Genomic DNA, 22172 nt, shown 5'->3' with positions numbered 1-22172 from the left:
GACTGTCAAGAGGTCCTGAAGCCAAAAAATTTGAAAACAGCTACTATCATGCACAACAAATCAATCATCTCTGAGAGGTAGATGGTAATGTAGACTAATCTCCTTCAGTCCAGCAATATAAGCCAAACTGTTCATGCTCATGCGAGAGCAAATACTCATTGTGGAAATGTTTAGTGAGATTATCCTTATTACTTAAACATTTTGTCATTGTCACTCTCCCTCGCCCCTTGTTCCTATTGTTGAATTCATATAAGTTTAACTCATGAAAAATGTAATTTCACAGTATAGAAATTTCCATGTACTCTTTCTTATAGAATCTGCATTAATCTAATTCTTAGAATATTCTATCCTTCCCATTTGTCTTTTCTAAATACAAGTGTTCACTTAGAAATGTAGGTGTAAGGCCTAGCATGGATGTATATACCAAGAGAATGGAACCAAAATGAGAGTATAGGTGTAAATGTATAGAACAGCTGTAGTCCAGAGCCATCCTGTGAATGCCCTGGTCCCAGAGAGAAATTAAACCTGATTTATTTTGATGGAGAGGTAGTTTCATTATATCCAATGTTACTTTTTAAAGAAATGTGAACAGCGATCCCATTAATTCCTTGAGAAGATATGTAGAGAATATGTCATTTTCCATTTTCGTGATTTGAAAGCCAAAATCAATCTCTAGAACAAAGCAAATTTATTCTAAAATGAGTCATATGCAGATGAGAGAAATGACACATTTTTTAAATGCACTTATTTAATTATCTCTTGCAAAAAAAGGCCAAGGAGTCATCACACATTCTTTTTGTGTTGGAAAGAATCTCATAGCTTTTGTTAAAGAGTATGATGGTGTTACAGTCATTTTTATCTTCTGTAGTGCAGTTATTAGGAAATCTTTGATCAGACTTTTCTGAGTCTTTCTGTGAAGAAACAGATTCTCAGCTCTATAAAAATTTGTGTTGAATGATCTGAACCAGTATAACTACATTCCATTGCTTGCCCAGTCTAGACCGTCCACTCTACTTCAATGTTTTCTCTAATCCAGTATATCATCTCTGACTAGATTGATTATATTGGGCCAACGTTTATTTAATCACCCACAGATTCACTAATTATCCATTAGGCAACTGTTCCCACAGAGTTCTTGTCTTTGAGGGAGACTCAGACATAGATTTGTCATGTTCCCTGCAGTGGAAGCATAGACTCTTCATGAAGACAGAAAGTACAGAATCATAACATTGCAGAGTTACAAAGAATCTTGGAGTATATACAATTCTATTTGGTGGCCTCCAATGACAGGAGATTCCGTGCCTCCTCAAGCAGAATGCTGTCTTATTGGAGAGCTCTGACTGATGGAATCTTCTCAGCTGTGTGTTCAGAAATGTTGATGTTAAAAGTCACACAAAGGGTCAAACATGAGTTCAAAATTAATTCATGTAGTGGGATTCGCTGATCATATCTTCAAGAACGGTAAATTATCTTTGGGTTTCATGGAATAGGAAGGATTTTGAAGGGCAAGAGGGAGGGACTCTTGTGAAACCAAGAAAGGCCTGGAGTCAGAAAAGCACAAGGCCTGTTTGGTGCAAGGGAATGGAGCAATTGCCTTGTGTACCTGGCACATAGTGGATTCTCAATAAATATTTATTGAATGAAGGACAGAATTAATGACTGACTGAATGATTGCAGAAGAGTCTTTCTTGTCCAGACTAGTGGTGGCAAGGGAGCTGTAAAGGCAGGCTGATGACAAACAAGCATGGGCAACCTCAGCATCAGCCTGCATGTCCTGACATTGACCCCTCTGCACACTTCAGTCCTAACCTAGATTCTGCACTTGTAGAACTACCCTTGCAATGAGGACGAACATTCATTTATTTTTACCCGCTACGTAGGATTTTTCAAGCCTACTTTCCTCTTGCCTCTTAATAAAGTACTGGTTTTGGATTTCTCTGCAAAGGCTACAAATTGCTGCCCATTCCTTGAACCAGAATAAAGACCTTATTATTATCTTCCTTGAAAAAGTCATATTGTCTTTCTGGACCTCCACCTCTTCTCACCCCTGCTACTGAAGCATTAAAAATGCCATGTATTTGACTCACTTCCTTCTAGGATGTTTTCTCTTTGGGGTCATTCTAAAATGACGTAAAATGTTGGAATTTTGCAGATAATTCAGCTTCCCACAGTCTCTCTAAGATCCCTCTCTGTTGGAAATAACACTTTTGTAATGCAGATGCCCCCAATACCCTGTGGAATCTCAAAGATTTTATAAATGGCTGACTCACAGGATATCCCTTTTACATGAATTTCAATCTATGTTGTTAAAAATGGACCCTTATGTGTAGGGGTCCAGTTGAAATAGGACACAGTCCCATCAACAAGATCAACCTTTATATAGATCTTTGGCAGAAGAGAGAGAGATAATAAAAAACTAAAGATGAGCTTTGTCCCTTTCTTCTTTTCCTTTTCCCTTTTTAATATAGAGGATAACATTTTGGTAGAAATTGCTCTAATAATATTTTATAACTTAAACCTCACAACTTAAGCTTAAAACCTCACCACTTTGAAGTCAATGAAGCATAACATATTGTCAGCACTTGATGTCCAAAATGTGGCAACATTATCACATTCTCATCTAAAAAGGGGTCAAAACTCAAACTGAGCTGCATGTATTCATTCAAGCTGTGCCACTGCATTCTGTGTGCCTTTATCAGCTGCGAAATGCAAATGTTGTTTAGCTACTGTGTATTTAATCTTAGACATAGACATCTTATTTAGGAAACCATAACACCAAGGAGGCTGAGAGAGGTAAACCAAAAGTCTTTTGTAACTAAGAACAGTAAAAAAAAAAATAAAATAGGGTCAACTCACAGACTCAAAGGAAAATGGACTAGAAAATCACATTGTAAGTGCTGGTTTATCCCAATCTCATCCAAAATGTTGGATGACTTTAGTCTTTCTGGACACGGAAAGAAATGTATCGTACAGCTAAAGAAATGTGTGAGAGAATAGTCCAACCTAAAAGCGTGCTACAGCGCAATAGTTGAAGTACATTCTAACTGATATCTGCTACAGACTGAAAGGAATATCTTAGGGACAATTTATTGCTTCTTGAAATATAATAAAAACAAGTTTTGAAAATGTGTATATGAAAACATTGACCTATATGGAGAGAAAAGGCAGCATTTACTTTGTAATGCTATCAGATGGTAATTCAATTTCCCGTTAACTGAACTTCAAGTATTCTGTTTCAGGTCATAGATTGGTGGTGCTTATCATATAAATTGGCCAATAAGATTTACAAATAGTATGTTTCGTGCTTGGTTTTGTGGTTGTATCTTTAGAAAAGAAAATCAATTTAATTCCATGTGTTGGTTTTCTCCTTAAAATTCATGCAATTTGAATATGATTGACAGGGCATAGCATCATTATGCAGTCTGTTAGATGGACCGATTATGCTTATGAATACAAGAGTGGAGTGAATGAAAGCAACGTGTAATTGATTCTACACTTGGTCTGACTGTTCATTAACAGTTTGAATGTAGCACAGTTGCTTCTCAAATGGAAAACGATGAGAACAACCTATATGTGCTCTCTCATTTGTTTTAAAATTCATTATGCTAATATTTTTTCACAGAATGTTTTTGCTGCATTTGTTTTGCCAAGGGTAAGTCTGATTGAATCTTTGTAAATAATTCTACTGCTTTCAATATTTATTTGGCATTCCAATCACACATTTTTCAATTTACACTTTTAAAAATGAAAGCAGCCTCTCCCCAGCACCCCCTTCAAAGAAAGCCTTCTATCCTGCCCTCCTGTTTTATATAGTTCAGACTAATTTCCCAGGATAAAACGGGGAGGGAAGCACAAGGTGAGGGTTATTGCTTCAAAACAAAAGAGCTGATTTATAGACTGATTGATTTCAGAAATAGATGAGCAAAAACAGGTTTCATTTGTCTTGCCACACTTTAGTCTGATAAAGCACGAAAGGGCCTGCCACCTCATTTTCCAAATCTCTTCAAGGAGTTGCATTTGAAATGTTGATTAAATGTACAAATTGCATTGCTGTTTTCTTGCCTTTCCTGAGTCATGTGAGAAAGGGCTTCAGACACACAAATGCTTTTCTTTTCTTGAGTGTGGAGCTGGACATTTCAGGGAAATAACATTACTTTTATTGCTCACAGGGAGATATGATGCTGATTCTGTAACAGCCAGGGCCTGCCCTTTCGTTTGCCCACAAGTTCCTGCCCGATTTTAAGACAGAAGAAGCAACAAAAGTAGTTCTGGACCAGGCAATTCTATCTAGGAGCTACAATTACACTGCGATCTCCAAATTAGATTGTATTTACAATTAATAAATATATTAATCTCATATTCAAATCTTTCCCTAGCTCTAATTTTTATTAAATCAGGAGTTCACTTGTTAAGATAATAGATCTGAGAATGCAATACTGGAAATATATATTTTTCTTGTGATAAAACTTTCAAGATTTATTCTCTTAGCAACTTTCAAATGTACAATATAATATTACTAACTACGGTCAGCATGCTGTACCTTACATCCTTAGGACTTATTTATTTTTTATAATGCACATTTGTGCCTTTGGAACACCTTCATCCAGTTCTGTCACCCTCTCAACCCCCAACTTCTGGCAAACAGCAGTCTGTTCTCTGTATCTATTAGCTGTTTCTTTTCTTTTTTTAAAGATTCCACATTTAAGTGAGATCATACAGTATTTGTCTTTCTCTGTCTGACCTATTTCACTCAGCATAATGCCCCCAAGATCCATCTGTGTTTTTGAAAATGGCAAGATTTCCTTCTTTTTTATGGCTGAATGATATTCCATTGTCTATATATAGCACATTTTCTTTATTCATTGTGCATCAATGGACCCTTAGGTTGTTTCCATGTCTTGGCTATTGTGAATAATGCTGCAATAAACATGGAGAGCAGATATCTTTTAGAGTTTATGTTTTCATTTCCTTCAGATAAATACGCAGTAGTGAAATTGCTGGATCATATGTAGTTAAATTTTTAACTTTTTGAGGAACCTCCATACTGTTTTCTATAGTGGCTGCATGGAAATAGATTTAATCATTTCAGCTTTTTCAGTGGTTTTTTATTTATCTACGACAAGACTGTAATTGAAAAATCGTGCTAACCTCAATAAAGCCCCAAGTATCTGAGGAGTCCTGCATTATGGCCGTTTTAAAATATGCTCACAAATTCTTTGCCATCAAGAGGTGATGTCTGTGTGTCTCCACTTGAAATAGATGGGATTGTGTGACAGTTGCAATTAATAGGGAGAGTGGTAGTGATACTGTGTGACTCCCAAGTCTGGATTGTAAAGAGTGGCACAGCTTCCACCTCTGGCGCACTTGCTTTTGGGGCCCTGAGCTCTAACGTGAGCAATCTGACTGCTCTGAGGCTGCCATGCTGTAAGGAAACCCAACTACCCCACATGGAGAGTTCCTGAGACCACAGGAAGAGCCTGAAATACCTGTCCAGCCCTTAGCTGCCACAGTCCCCTGGCATTGTTCCACAGCCAGCCACCAGCTAACTGGAACCATCTGAAAGACCCTGTGCCAGACCCTCTAGCTGAGCCCTTCAAGAATTTCTGACCCAGAGAAACCATAAGAAATAATAAAATTGTTGTTATTGTCTCAAATAACCATGTTTTGGGGTAATTTTTTGCACAGCAATAGCCAATCAGAATCTGCATGTATACAGACTATGAAGCTAAAAATAACAGGATTCATGATAAACGTAACAAAATTCATATATCTAGTGAATGCCATTACCTTCAATGAGTAGTTACCTTGGGAAAAGTTTATTTATAATCATATTGTTATTGTGATATTGTGTCTCCCCCCATTGATCTGTGACTTTGGGGATACTATTCTGCCTCTCTGGTTCCCTTGAACAAGGAAAAATAGATTACATTTTCTATATTGTCCTTTTCATCTCTAAGAATTCTTGAATATTGTTGAAAATTCTTTGGTTACAGAGATACCTAAGTGTATACCTGTACTGCATTTCCACTATAAAGTATGTAGGACTCAGTTTGGGTATTGAAATTATATAGTAAAACTTTAAAGATAAATACTAGCCATATAGGAGAAAAATGCCCTTTTTCTTTTTTTACCATTTAAACCCTACTTTTATATTAAAATAATTGTTTCATATAGAGAGATTATTGAGAGTAGCAAAATGAAAGAAAGATATAATTAGTGGAGTCATTCTGTTAAATCCCTTGGAATAATTTTTTGTTTAATTTAAGAGTATTTTCATACTGGTAGTAATGTAAGATCATCTTTGAAAAGCACATTAACAATCTTTATATGTAGTAGGATAATGGCAGATGGAATCCAGAACGTGGTTTAATAAACCATATATTCTTCGTTTTAATGCTTACTTAATTTTTGAATAGGTAATGTATTCACATAATTTGAATGTCAAAAAATATAACAAATACGCATTGAAAAGTTTCCTTGCCATATTCTCTACATCTTTGCAGTTTCCATCACTTCCTGTGGAAGTAACCACTGTTATTAATTGCTTGTTAATCCTTCCAGAGATATTTTATGCAGGAATTAGCCAAAACAAACACATTCTTTTCTACAACTGTGGGCTATTTTTACACTAATGGTAGTATGCTAATCAGACTTTTCTGCCTCTTTTTCTTTTGTTTTTTACTTAGCAATATGTCTTGGATATCTTTTTATATCCATACATATTTTCATTGTCCTCTTTACAGAAGTACAATAGTTCATTGTATAAATGTACAATTATTTATCTAGTCCCCTATTAATGGATATTTAGGTTGTTTCTAATCTTTCCTATTATATACAATGTAGAAGGAATGATCGCATAAATGTGATTTAGCACATGAGGAAGCATATAATCTATAGGATGCATTCCTAGAAATAGAACTATTGGGTCAAAAATAGCTCACATGTGTAATTTTGATAGATATGGTTAAAACACTCTCTAAGGATGGTACCGATTTGCACTTCATTGTATAAGCATATTTGAGAAACTTGAACCATGACCTATCCTCATTTATCTGGACAAGAATGAATTAGACCACTTAGAATCTGTACATCAATTCTTGATAGGCACATAGAAGAGGAGTTACATTTGCAAGCTACAAAGAATCTTAGAGGCCATCATATTCAACTCTTTTTTTTAGCTCTGAGGCTGGAAGCCCAAAGAGGAGAGTGACTTGCCCAAGGTCACACAACTGGTGGGGTTTATTTTTGGGCTCTCAATTCTGTTCCATTGAACTGTGTGTCTGTTTTTGTGCCAGTCCCACGCTGTTTTGGTTACTATGGCTTTGTAGTATATTTTGAAATCAGGGAGTGTGATACCTCCAGTTTAGTTCTTTTTTCTCAGGAATCCTTTGGTTATTTGGGGTCTTTTGTTGTTCCATATAAATTTTAGGATTCTTTGTTCTATTTCTGTGAAAAATGTTGGAACTTTGATAGGGATTGTGTTGAATCTATAGATTGCTTTAGGAAGTATGGACATTTTAACAATGTTAATTCTTCCAATCCAAGAGCACGGAATATCTTTCCATTTCTTTGTGTCTTCTTCAATTTCTTTCAACAATGTTTTATAGTTTTCAGTGTACAGATCTTTCACCTCTTTGGTTAGGTTTATTCCTAGGTATTTTATTCTTTTTGTTGCAGTTGTAAATGGGATTGTATTCTTAATTTCTCTTTCTGAGACTTTGTTGTTAGTGTATAGAAACGCGACCGATTTTTGTACGTTGATTTTGTATCCCACGACTTGACTGTATCCCTTTATTGTTTCTAAAAGTTTTTTAGTGGTTTCTTTAGGGTTTTCTAGATATAAAATCATGTCATCTGCAAAGAGTGACAACATAGATGGACCTTGAGGGTATTATGCTGAGTGAAATAAGTCAGAGGGAGAAGGTCAAATACCATATGATCTCACTCATAAGTAGAAGATAAACACAACGACAAACAAACACGTAGCAACGGAGAATGGATTGGTGGTTACCATAGGGGAAGCGAGGGGAGGGCAAAAGGGGTGATTAGGCTCACATGTGAGGGGATGGACTATAATTAGTTTTCGGGTGGTGAACATGATGTAATCTACACAGAATTCGAAATATATTATGATGTACATCCAAAAGCTATATAATGTTATAACCCAATGTTACTGCAATTAAGTATTTTTTAAAAATTAATAAAAATAAATCAGATGATTAAAAAAAAAGGATTCTTATACTCACCAGGCCTGCAAGTCACTTAACATGTTTAAGGTCTCCTTTACCAGCCCAGACATCATCTGTACTCCATCTCCATCTGTCTCCATTAGAAAGTTAAATATGAATGATGCTACACAACACAGAAGAGACCACAGAGATCATCTGAGCAGCTGATTTGTTTTACAGATAAGGACACCAAAGCAGGGACCAATGAAATGATGACTTCATCTGGGGTGCTAGGGGAGTCAGAGCTGGAGCCTGGATTTGAAGGCAGGCTTCCTGACTAAATTTTATAACCAAAAAAGAGGAAGTCCTCTTTGTGGAAGAGTTGCTCATAAGTACTAGGAACAATTAAAATAATGAAGGAAATTTCCTTTCAAGCTTCACATTGATTCACCTCAAGCTTTGTGGATCTGAGAGGTCATTGTGTTGGTCGATAATAACACTTGATCTTGGATGCTGTAAATGTAATATAGAGCATTAAATTCAGAGATCAATTATTTTGATGTTGAGGAGGCTCGTTTATTGGCTGTTTGTCTTCAGACTTTTAAATTAAATGGAGAACTGAAGAAATGCGAAGGGTAATTTTTCATAAATACTATTTAAGTTATGTGGACAATGATGGCTTAGAAAAAAAGCAAAGAAAAAACTTATTTATTACATCACTATTTTCTGCTCTTATGGGCCTCTTTCTCTCTCTCTTGTCTTCCCATTAATGCCTCTTAAGTCCTGTTTTTACTTGGCTCAAGTAGATACATCTTTATGACCCTAAATGAAAGATAATTATTCTTGACCTTCTCCATCTATAAAACAAGGAAACCAAAGTCATGTCCTGTTGCTCCTTTATGTATTATGTGTTTGATATACAGAGTCAATGAGGAAGGAGGGGAAAAACATCGACTTCACCTTCAACAATGGTATTAAGAGTGCCACAGTTGCCTGGAACGACATTTCCCAAAGGTTAATTTGTGGAAACTTAGTCTCCTGAGGAGAGTACTCTACAAAACATAGGTTTCGATAGTCAAACATCTTTTGGAAACAGAGCATTCTGTATCCTCCTCGTGGAGATTCACAATTGACTGTAGCATACTAAATGTCCGGAGAGGTCCTTCACAAAGGTAGCTGGTTTGACTTAATTTTACTTGTGATTCTCAAATTTAATTGACATTTAAACCTGTATCTTACTGAAGCCACTTTAGGAAATGCTGCCCTGTAGAATTCTGAATTGTCACTCTACAGCTTTTCTTCCATTTGTATTTATTAGGGAATTTCAAATATCATAGCTGGGCACAAACAACAAGTAGTCACAAAGGAGAAAATAAAGTAAAGCTAAGTACAATCTTCCTTCTTCATATGTTCTAGCATTCATTTAAAAACAGAAACTAATGTAAAATATTCACATAAAAATTCACTACATAGGGTATAGGACTTGTATTTCTTCAATAAATGCAACTCTTATTTGTTACTATTGTTAGAAGAAAATGATATTGTGTGCTGTTTTTTCATGTTTTTGTTTTTCTTTTGCTAAATACGACCTATCTCCCTTTAGCCTTTCCTTCTACATTGTAGAGTTTCTCACTTTAAACCCAGGTTTCCCTGTGAAATAACATCTTCAAGAACTCACTGGTGATGTTTCTGCCTATTTTGATCAAAAGTTATCATTATATCAAAAATCATAATATCAAAAATATTAAAGATATTATCTGACAAGGGTTTAAATACTGTTTCAGAGTTTAAAGTTGAAATCAACATTTTGGGGATTTTCTCAAACGTTGAGTCACACTCAACATTTGGCAGGCAATCAACAAAGATTTTTTCCCTTTGTGATTTATTTTCTGCTATTCAAATTTCATATGCAATTTAAAGCTATTCCATAGCCTCATTTTTGTAATGTGGTCTTATTCTCTTGTCATTGTTGTTGAAATTAAGTGGTACTGATTAGCCAAAGCAAATAATTCCATTTCATTATAATATTCCAGTGATATCAGACTGAATTTATCTTTTTTGATTGAAGTTGATTAGTTGTTGTTACTGACATCAAGGAAATGGGCTAATAATCCATATTAACAGATAGGACTGGGAAGCAGGAATTGTAAGGCATTTTCAAGTAATTTAGGTAAAAATTTAGGTGCTTTCTTGTAATCTTTATTGACTTTAAAATTAGGATAGTCCAATTCATTATGTTCTTAAATTTAAAGATTTATGTATGTGTAGATATTTAAAGAATACCACAATGGCTGGTTTTTTATGTGTTTTAAATGTAAATGGTGGTTGAAAAGTACAGATTGCTTTTTGAAAGTTTTAATATAGTAAAAATTAGAAGCTAGGTAATCATTGGGGACTATTATGCCTAGCGCACCTCATGTATGTGAGGAATGGTAGGTTGCACTTTAAAATTGGTAGAAAAATTTTAAAATTATTCCTTTTAGGGTTATTACTGACAATTATCAACTCTCTTGGCATACTTTCCAAAACTCGCCCTTATTTATTGTGTCCAAAGCCCGACACCATTGTCTTATCTACAAATGATGTATAGCTTTGCTTCTTCCTTCACATATCAATTCAGAATGCTCATTTTGCAGGCAATTATTTCTCAGTTTATTTTCCACCCAGCCTTTATCTTTTGCCAGGGTGCCAATTATTCACATCTTATAATCTGTCTCCCTGGGGTCCGACCAGTGATGATGGAACAGTTTACTGGTAGGGAATTCCTTTTCACAATTATCACCTTCCTGGGAAACTGCTACTTTAGAAGGCTATGCTATCTAAAATCTTTTACCAGGGAAGCATTTGCATCGTCAGTATTTCTTAGCTTGCTTGTCTCCAGGCTCCAATACAAATACCTAAAATAAATAAAACACCAATTATATGAAAGTGAAAAATACCTCGTTTATCCTATTTTTCTTTCCTTTTGCATTTACAGACGTCATCCATACTGTAGGGCCAATAGCCAGAGGCCATATTAATGGTTCCCACAAGGAAGACCTTGCAAATTGCTATAAATCATCTCTGGAGCTGGTGAAAGAAAATAACATCCGATCAGTTGTAAGTACTTTTATGTTCCTGTTTTTTATTCTTTTTCAGCCTTTATATTTTAGAAATCAATCTTGTCCAAAATGAGGGTAGGAAACCATTTTCAAAATTCTGAAAACTAAGTTTAAGCATCTTAGTAAATGATGTAATCTATTGATTATCATGACTCCATTCTTTTGTATGCCCTAAATATTTGTTTAATTGCTCATGATGTTTTGAGATTTAAAACTATAGGATTCCAGAACTGGAACCATCTCATCTAATTTCTTCCCTCCTTTTTGCCATTTTCTTTTGAAAAAAGTGTGTGTGTGTTTTAACTTGAAAGTTGTTATTCTTTTAGATTTATTTCACTCTTCCTAAACTAACACTCTGCTGTTGGGTATGCCATATCCCTTCTAAGTTTTACCAGTTTAAACAGAGAGAGTTCAGAAAATGTGGATCTAATCTATTTCCTTACCAGTAGGCTGAGATGAAAGGAAGTCTCCTCTAGCTGGATTTGAAGATATTTATTCACCTGCTTTTCTTTTGCAACATATACTAGGTTTATTACATCTCAATTACACCAAGAAAATAAAACTGTGAGAAAAATGGGAGTGTAAATACTCAATAGTAAATTAATTTGCGCAGAACCCCTTGGGTCTTTTCACATAGATTATAACCTTGTTGAAATTGTGGGGCAGGGAGATAGTTAAACACTTCACTTCTTAGCCTGCTGAATGGATCAGCATCGCTTGGCAGTTCACAGAAGTAGTGGTTTTATTATTTGCATGAAGGAGCATTGAGAGTCAGAAACATTTAGATAACCTTGGATGGTCACTGGACTTTTCATGCATGATTATAATGATGAAGTGCCTTTTTCAATGTACATTGGTGAGTTTGCTCAAAATTAGAAAACTTTTTGCAAGCCAATATTACAGCCTTTTAAATTTTTGCATAATTATTAGCAGAGCTGGTTATTTCATTTCACTCTTTGATTTTTAAAAATTTTCTCTTTGCAAATGAATCAATAAGTTAAGACCCTATTCTGTCTTAGAAGAGAAAGCTGAAGTTCAAAGAGAATGGAGCAAAGCAAACTACTAAACCAGTTGGCTAATTTTGTTTTCTACAGGAAAATAAGAAAAATCAAAATAGGTGTTCACATTCAAGGAATAATTAAAATTTTGTCAATATGGCTTATTGATTTAAAAAAGCAGGGAGCTGAAGTGCTTGGAAAGTTGGATATGTATAGAAGTTTCCAACTTGGGAAATATGGATTTGAGACCTGAAGAGAATTTGATAATGAATTTTCTGGCATCTCTAATGATTTTTTTTTTAAGCCAATAAGAAGTAAGAAGAGGCTAGCCCATTAGAAACAGTGTAAAAACAGCACCCATCCTTTTAATAGGAAAAAGAAACATCATTAATTATACTGCTCTTAAAACAATCATATCTATTTTTATACTACTTACTACTATTAGGTGAGGAGTGGAAGAATTAACCACTAAGTTAAATTAACTTTTATCAGATGGTCTGCACATGGACTGGAGCAATGCTCTGGTCATCCTGGGATGGGAATTAGGTCTACCTTAACATTTTTGATGATGATTTTGAAGGATTAATCACATGACTTGGATAAAACTAGCAGGTGGTGCTAAACTGAAGTCATTCCAATATTAGTACATAAAAATGGAGGTGGGAAATATCTGTGAAATGTGAAGCAAAGCATCCAGCTAAATTAATCATCGTGCTCTTGCATGGGTGACTTGAGTTGCCGTTAAATATCTTGTCTCTTATTTATAAAAAAGAAAGAATTCCTTTCCTTTCCTTTCTTCCTTCTTTCTTTTTTCTTCCTGTCTTTTCTTTTCTTGACGAAGGAAATGAGGCTTTCTGCTTTATATGGAATGTCATGGTCTTGACAACATTAAAGAAAGTAATAATGCTAATGTCATCAAATCCTCATTATTTGGGGGGGAAATGGAAAATTCTTAAAAATGTGATTATGACTGGATATGTGTTTTATAGTAAAGGTTTGTACTTTATAGACTTATCACAATAGTTGGGGAGATATGTTTGATGTAAAAAGCTTGGTTATTAATATGGAAAATAAACTTAACTTGAGCTCGTGTTTATACATGTCAAAGAAATTTTCTCATAAGCCCTTTTACCAGAACAGCTTAGTCTTTGCCCTATGAATTACCACTGTGTGCCCATGGATAAGTCATGTTAATGTTTTATAGCCTCAGTTTCCACGTACAAAGAATCAGTAAATTATTACTGTTATTTCAGACTTGTCTAACTCATGAGGCTATTATGGGGATCAGTTGAGATAATGGATATAAGATAACTGGAAACATGTAATTCTCTATAAAAGTCTTTGGCAATATTACTTCAAGTGTCTTTTCACATTTTATGATTTGGCAAATTTAGGAGATTGAGATCACTCATGCTTTGATATGTATTCTAAAAACCAGATCTCTAGACATTTATCATATCATTTCTTGATGTTTTTAAATCAGAAATAAATTATTATAAAGTATTGTTAGTATATTTGTAAAGGAAAAATTCAAGTTTTTCCTCCTCCTGTGTAGAGAAAAACCTCGTTCTTCCCTATTGTGTGTTCCTTCTCTGTGAGTCTCCCTTACTACTCAAGCAAAATGCTTCACTTCTGGTCACCAAATGAGTTGTTTCTCCCCACACCAAGCAATTATGTGTGATACTAGCTAGACGTCCTACAATTTAACTCAGTTCTGACACTATCTACCTGGAGATAGCATCAGACCCCATAGGTTGAGGGTTCAGTCCCACAACACTGCCTCTCCAGGCCCACCTCCTCCCACACACATTGCAGACACCAGCCAATTGCAAGCCCAGATTCTTACCTGTGCTTCTAACCAATCAGCTATAGATTGGAGGTTCCCTCCCCCACCTCCTTGGGTTCCATTAATTTGCTACAGTGGTTCATAGAACTCAAGGAAACACTTCCTTATGTTTACCAGTTTATTAATGGATGTGATAAAGGATATAGTCATGCATCGCTTAACCACAGGGGTACATTCTGAGAAATGTGTCTTTAGGCAATTTCGTCATTGTGTGACATCATAGAGTGTACCGAAAGGGAACAAAATTTGCCATCCCAAAATGTGTCTCTTCAACATGAGGATTATTTTAGGCTGATTATTTTTAAGAAACAAAAGACTCAGAAACTTTTTCTTCTTACCTCCCCCTTAACTGCCTGAAGAATTCAGATTGAAAAACCTGTCTCAGGAAATGAGCTCTCACCTTAGCATAGCGTGAACTAGGTGACAGACAGGAAGAAACCTAGAAACACCTGCTTATTGGGCTCCCTCTGTATTCTTATGTTTCTGTGTGGCTAAACACTTGTTTTCCAAACATTTGCTCCTTTCACTTACCTGTGAATTGTGTTCCTTCTCTTTGAAGTCCCTGACTCTCCCCACCCCCGGCAACCTCTTTTGTCTTTAGCTGAGGATGGTATTTAAGGTGAGGGCTTTGGCCATTTTGGTGAGTTACTCAGTTTTCCTGGGTTTCTCTGATGTATACATGTTATTTAACTTTGTTTTTCTCCTGATAATCTGTCTCATGTTAATTTAATTCCTAGACCAGCCAGAAGAACCTAGAAGGGTAGAGAAAAATTTCTTCCTCCCTTACAGTATTTACACAAACCTGGATGGTATAGCCTACTACATACCTAGGCTATATGGTACTTATATGGTACTACACCATCATATACATGGCCTGCCATTGACTGAAATGTTGTTAGGCAGCTCATCACTATACAGCTGAACAGCCAGGTAGAGAGATACATAGGGCAAGGTGTGGGAGGGTCTGAAGTACAGGAGCTTCTGTCAGTCAGGTTATAAAGGATGTCTCTAGCCTCTTCTCCTACTGCCCCAGACACTCCCCATGTCCTATGGTTCTGTAGTTTTTACTGCACTAGTCTCTCCCATTTTTGCTGGCTTATTCTTCAAGCCTCATCTCAAAATTTGCTTCCTCTAGGGAACTTTATCTCCCCTGTTCCAACAGGCTCCTGTTTGCAACTCTCTCATAGCTGAAACATAGAATATTAAATTGTCCACTAATTTTTCTGTCCCCAGCCTCTACCCTTAGCCTGATTTCTGCAAGGACAGAGGCTGTATCTTCTTCACCTTTTTATCTCCAGTGACCATTAGGGCCCAGTGGAGTTGGTATGCATCACCCCCCCCCAGTGTAGTTGTGTTTGCCAACGTGGAGGCTCTCTGAACCCTGTACTATTGGGATTTTATGGAGGCTTCCTCACATAGGCATGATCAATCATTAAGTTCATTTCAATCCTTATCCCTTCTCTGGAGGATGGGGGGAAGGGGCTGAAATTCCAAGTTTCTAATCATGGCTTGGTCTTTCTGGTGACCAGCCCTTATCCAGGAATCATGCAGGAGCCCAACCAGAGTCACCTCATTAGAACAAAAGATGCTCCTACTGTTCTTATCACTTGGGAATTTACAAGGGTTTCAGGAGCCCTGTGCCAAAACTGGGACCAAAGACCAACATATGTTGTCTATTGTCTCATAATATTGTATTTATTTAGGCAATTGAAGCTATTATTAATGTTATTAATAGCTATTAATAACATCTTATTTGTAATCGTTAATAATATCATTGTTAATATTACCAACTCATGTCTATATTGACAGCACAGAGCATACCACAGACTTTTATTGCTCAGTAGATGCATTGAATTGAATTAAATTATACTAATCATGTCACCACATGTAACTGTCTTAAAATTGTAGTCTAATTTTCAACTTTTCAAAAAATATTCTCATATTATTATAGTTTCTCCCACTATGTATTGTTTTACAGTGAAGCTATGAAAATGAATAAGGGGTAAATAGTTAAGATGAGGTAGCAGATATGTAAGAAAGTAGCTATAAGGCAATATGGTAAATGCCGCATCTGGACCTCACAACCTCATCAGCCATAGAACAGAGACTTTGCAAACATCATGCATGAAGTTTTTACTGCCTCAGGTTATAAGTGCCACACATCATTTCTGCTCCCATTTCATTGGTCAGAACTATTCACAGAGCCATACCTACAAGGCAGCAGGGAAACACCCAGGAATAAATGACATATTTGATGGATACCACTTTTCTGCCAAACCAAAGGCTTTCAGGTCACAGCAGAGGAGTCAGAGAGATTGCTTTTCTCTAATTTCTCCAAAGGAAAGTTTATCCAAATTTTTACTGGAGGTAAAAATAGTTTATTCATTTATTTATTTAATAAATATTAATACAGGAATGCCAAGACATTTTTAATTATATTCTAAGACCTGTGGGATATGATGGCTAGCTTAAAATATATAATTTGTCTCAATCTCCTGACCATCCAAATAAATAGACAAGAACGTCGTGTCCGTTGTATGATTTGACAGTACTCGCTAGCTCTCCCTGCACTTTTTAATATCTTTCCACAGATGCCTGAAATTTCATAATTAGTGAGTAATTTATGATGGTCAGACACATTGTTCTATCTCTGCAATTTTCCTTTAAAATGCAAATACTCATGAGATCAGCAGATAATTAATTTCCTAATACCTTAATATGAAGAAATTTATCAAATTGCTTTTCACTTTGGCAGGATAAATTAGATGATGATGAAAGTACTAAGCACCTCGGCCTAAGGGAGGAGGAGAACTGGAAGGGAGTGTGAAGGGAGGTTGAAAGAAAGACAAAACAAAGTGAGGTACAAATAAATTTCACTGGCCTCCCAGTTTGGCTAAAAGGAGATACTTTTTAAATAGAGAAGAGGGAAAAGTGATAGTCACATAAAACTATTTAGAAATAAGGTAGTTATTTGGTTGTTAGACATAACGTTTGTGGATAATCTCTTTGGCTATGAAAAAATAATATTCTTTTTATTAAGTTAGGAGAGAAAATTTCCTTACATTTTCCTCCTCTATCCATTCTTCTTGGTGGCTTTTTTCCAACATATCCCCACATGTTTGTTTTAGGTTGTAAAAGAATAAAAATAAATTAGTAGATCTAATGGTTCATTTTAATGTGCATTTCTCTTCTATGAATTATTAATTATCACAGATTTATTAATACTGAGGAAAGTTTAACTTTAGGATTTTAATCATGATTCTCCTTCCAATCTTACCTTAAAGAGTTTCAAATGCAATATCTGACCAATCTTTCATGCTTCCTGGACCTAGTTTGTGCAAGTACCTTATTCCTTCCAACTTACTTCAAATATAATTCAGTTATTTTTCTCTAACTATGAGATCCCCTTGGGCAAAATTCAAATATATGCAAATTTACTTTTGTATACATTCGTGACAGCCTTGAGAATGTTGATTCCAGTACAGTCGTGTGCTGCATAATGACATTTCGGTCAACAACGGACCACATATATGACAGTGATCTCATAAGATTAGCACCATATAGCCCAGAGGCATAGTAGACTATACCCTCTAGGTTTGTGTAAGTATTGTAGAGGATGAAGAAATTTCCCTCTGTCCTAGATTCTTCTGGCTGCTTTAAGAATTAAATTGACATGAGAGAGATTGTCAGGAGAAAAAGAAATAAGAGTTTAATAACGTGTATACATAGGTAAACCCAGGGAAACTGAGTAACTCCCAAAATGGCCAAAGCCCTCACGTTAAACACCATCCTCAGCCTAAGACAAAAGAGGTTGCTGGAGGTGGGGAGAGTCAGGGACTTCAAAGGGAAGGAAGGCAATTCACAGGTAGGTGAAAAGGAGCAAGAGTTTGGAAAACAAGTGTTTGGCCACACAGAAACAGAATACAGAGGGGAGCCCAACAAGCAGGCTTTTCTAGGTTGCTTCCTGTCTACCACCTAGTTCATGTTATGCTAAGGTGATCCTTGGTTTCCTGAGACAGATTTTTTAATTTGAATTCTTTTAGGCAGTTAAGAGGGAAGTAACAAGAAAAAGTTTCTGAGTCTTTCATGTCTTAAAAATAATCAGCCTAAAATAATCCTCATGGTAAAGAGACACATTTTTGGGTGGCAAATTTTGTTCCCTTTCAGGATACTCCATGATCTTTACACAGTGATAAAATTGCTTAAAGACACATTTCTCAGAATATATCCCTGTCATTAACCAAAACATGACTGTACAGGCAAAAATGTAAGGCACCATGGAGAGGATAATTAGAAATAGAATGAACTGGAAATGAAAATAGGAAAAAAAGTTGAGAGAAAAGTCCAAGAGGGTGCAGATTTTCTGAGTAAAACGCTGGGAATGGTAAAGATAGATGCCAAAAAATGGACCCACATCTTAGAACCACAGTATTCTAACACATATGACTTGAGAAATTAATAATCAGGTGGGTGAAGTCAAGCAATCAAATTATTTTGATTTCTGGGACAATGTTATGTTCTGAAAAAATTAAAAGGGTGTTTGGGGACTGGAGGAGGACTACACATATACAGAATATCCTTTTAAGTGTATATTACCTAAAACATACCAATGGAAATTGTCTGTATTGGTGAAAATCTTGATGAAATCTCAGGGTTGAATGAAAGGTCAAAGGCATTGAGGAAAAATTTCTATTGAGCAATGAAAATTAATAATACTGTAGCCATTATCACTTGGCACTGATGCAGGAATATTATAAGAGCATAGACATTATCTTATATATCATACTATATTTATTATTTTTGTTTAAGTGAGCCTAGAAATATTTTATAAGGATTTTTTTTTTCATGAGGAAGATTGGCCCTGAGCTAAAATCTGTGCCAATCTTCCTCCACTTTATATGTAGGTCACTTTATATGTGGGCTGATAAGTGGTGTAGGTCCATGCCCGGAATCTGAACCCACGAACCCAGGCCACCAAAGTGGAGAGTGCTGAATTTGACCACAGTGCCACAGGACCAGCCCCAAATATTTTTATGTTATTCTTGACCTCTATTTTTCTCCTTTTTTCACAATGATCTTAAGTTTCTCAATGGCAAACTCTTCTACACCACATTCAATTTTAGGAACGTAATCCATGCCATTCAAAAAAGTTGGCAGTGATTTCTTCTCTCAGTAATAATTAAAAGGCATAGATTCTTATTTGTCAATGATATTAGGCATGCAAGAAAATTCCTTTTAACTGACAAAATATCAGACACACATTTTGACATTATTTGAGTGAAAGCATAATAAGAAAATAGATGTTTTTATTAAAATGATAGTAATCTTAATACAAACCAGATATTGCTTAGGTTAAAATGATTTTTCCATGAAATATAACTAACAGTTGATAGAGAATTTGGTAATTTTATGTGATTATGGGCAGACTAAAAGTTGGATGTCTAAATGGTGTGTCCCACTATGATTTCCGTATGAATGTCATGGTAGATGATTTATTAAATGGAAAAAAAATTGTAAACCTTCTCTGGTAGGAAACACCCAATGCCGATAGAGATCCCTCAAAGCTAGATGATCGTCCCTCCATGAGTCATAGATTCTAAGAATTAATAACTTCAAGTGGAGAAAATGACGGACCTACAACTTCAGTGCTACCTCTAGGCATTGTGGCAGTAAGGAATTCTGGAATTCTGCATTTAATTGTTTCACTGTAGTGTAGGTTTTTATTTTAAGGCGTAGTCAAGTGAATCTTATTTTCTTATGCATGTTCCCTTCTGAGAGGGTTGCCATGGCGATGGATTCTCAGCCTGAAATTCTTAAATGCTGGTTTTATTTCATTATCTGAGTTTCCATTACAGGCCACATCAATCAATGTGGTCCCTCCTTCAAGAGGACTTCTGCAGCCTCAAAAAGCTGACCCTTTAATTTGTAACCTCTGCTCCTCTGCCTAACTTGCTATCACCATTTCTGAGCCAGCTCTTCATCTCATGGTACCTTCCTCTGCAGAGCCGTCAGTTTGATCTTTTCCTGTTTCTTTTTAGGCAATATCCTGTGTTGGTTCTCAGCTATCTCGTTTATAAACTATAATGCTAAGTCTCTATGCCCTTCCTTGGCTGGGGTTCTAACAGCTGTGTGACTAACGATATTATTAATAAATAACAAGAAGACAAGCATGTTTACATTCCTGCTTCACTTTACAGTTTACAGCAGCGCATTCCTGTACACCATCTCATTTGTTATTCAAATTCTCTAGCTAGCTGCCTGTTTTTCTTTGATTTAGCCAAAGGTGAGGAAAAATGCTAAATCAAGACTTTCCTTCCTCTGTCTTCCCTACATTCACCTTTTATAAGATCTCCTAACTAGGTATAGAGGTATGAAATCTATAGTAATACTCTCATCAAGTTATTACTGAGAAAGGACAGCAGAGATGAAGAGGAAGGAAGGCATGGAATGATGGCAGATTCACAGATCATGCCTGGGGAACTTATATTCCTACACCCATATTTTCATATGCTGCACAATTTGTGTATTCTGGTGGCCACATCAGAGAGATTATTTGAGTTAGAGAGATTAGATCAGCCATTTAGCCATGAAATACAGTAATAAGAATAGTTAATATTTTTGAACCCTCACTTTGTGCCAGGCTCTGTGTTTTACTCATTTATTCTCAGAACAATCCTGAGTTAGAAACTGTGATTTCTTCCGTGAACAGATGAGGAATAGGAGCTGGAAGGACGATAAGTAAATTGCCTAAAGTCTCGCCTCTAACAAAAAGTGAAGGTGACATTTAAACCGAGGAAGTTACGTCCAGTGGCTCTAGCCACCGTGCTGCTCCTTTTGTATTCCTCTGCTGTTTTATGTGTTTTATTTGTTTGTTTGGTTAAACCAGTGGCTCTCAACGGTAGTGCCTTCAGGGAGCATTTTGTGAGGGTGGTTTTGGGCAATCCTAACAACTAGCGTATATGCCACTAGCCTTTTATAGGCAGGGCCGGGGATGCTGCAACATGTGGCTGACCAGGCAGACCTTGCGAAACTGTCCCTTATCCCACACAATGTTTTAATGTTTTGCTAGACAGTCATATAAGTAAAAAGCTATTTATAAACAACAGGGTACATAACAATAGTCTTTTTGCTCTGAATATATTACTAAACTACCATGAAAATTAAGGGAAGCTTGTGTTTAGTTTGCTTAGAATTTTAGCAAGAGTTCTTGAGAAAATCTTGCCACTGGGGCTGTGCCACTTATGGTAGTTACCAATACATTACACCTGTTTGAGTCTGCATTTGTAGATGTTCTCTTCATGTGATTCCATGTAGGGAAGCAACTATCTGGCTACTTCATTATGCACTGCTTAATTCATTATGTGTTGCCTTAAGCAATATGTAGTCATACCTGAGTCTTTACATGTTGACAAGAGAATTTTACTATGTCACTTTTCTTTCGTGTCTCTTTTATATTATACTTATGACATTATATTGATTTTTAAAATTGATATATTGTCTTGATTTGGGTTCCCCTGGAAGCAGACCCAAAGACAAGGATTTGTGTGCAAGTGCTTTATTTAGGAGGCGAGGACAGGAAGCACTGGCAGAGGAGTGCGGAAGTGAGAAAGGGCAAGGCAGGCAGCCAAGAGTCATGTTATCAAGCAAGTTACCGCTGTGGGCAACTGAGGCTCAGTCCTGCTGGGGACCTCTGGGAGGCCACGTAGAACATGCCTAGAAGTTGTCCCATCCGAGGGATGAGGAGAGCTGGGTTATTTACCTCCACTTCCACCTGTGGTTGGCTGAAGACTGCTCCTGAGGCGTTAACTCCCCGGCATTTCTTGTCTGCCCCTTGGCCAGGCTGACAAAGTCCTCAGGCAGAGTCACATCCAGAGTGTTTGCTAGAGGATGCTGTGGGGTAGGCATATACTGGAACAACAAGTTCTGAGAAGATGTGAGTGGGGACTGACACCTTCTGCTTCACGTATGTGGGTGAGTTGTGCTATTTGTAGATGTCATTTCAGCGTAGTCAAGAGAGCCTTACAAAATGTTTGTTGTAAAAAAGGTAAGGTTGTATCTG

The 22172-nt window shown here is 36.3% G+C and overlaps 1 protein-coding gene across 8 annotated transcripts in view; it reads left to right on the top strand.

Annotated features, from left to right (window-relative positions):
• Positions 1–22172, top strand: part of MACROD2 (mono-ADP ribosylhydrolase 2) — a 1873143-nt gene that overhangs the window by 1087399 nt on the left and 763572 nt on the right. For all 8 annotated transcript variants that reach the window (XM_070247518.1, XM_023625930.2, XM_070247520.1 and 5 more), the window contains exon 6: positions 11146–11267. In XM_070247518.1, the coding sequence (XP_070103619.1) occupies positions 11146–11267 (122 nt within the window). The remainder of the gene's footprint in view (positions 1–11145; positions 11268–22172) is intronic.

This window comes from Equus caballus, chromosome 22, assembly GCF_041296265.1.
Source record: "Equus caballus isolate H_3958 breed thoroughbred chromosome 22, TB-T2T, whole genome shotgun sequence".
Classification (NCBI taxonomy): Eukaryota; Metazoa; Chordata; class Mammalia; order Perissodactyla; family Equidae; genus Equus; species Equus caballus.
The sequence above is the reverse complement of the archived record's forward strand: the minus strand, read 5'-3'. Positions and strand labels throughout refer to the sequence as shown.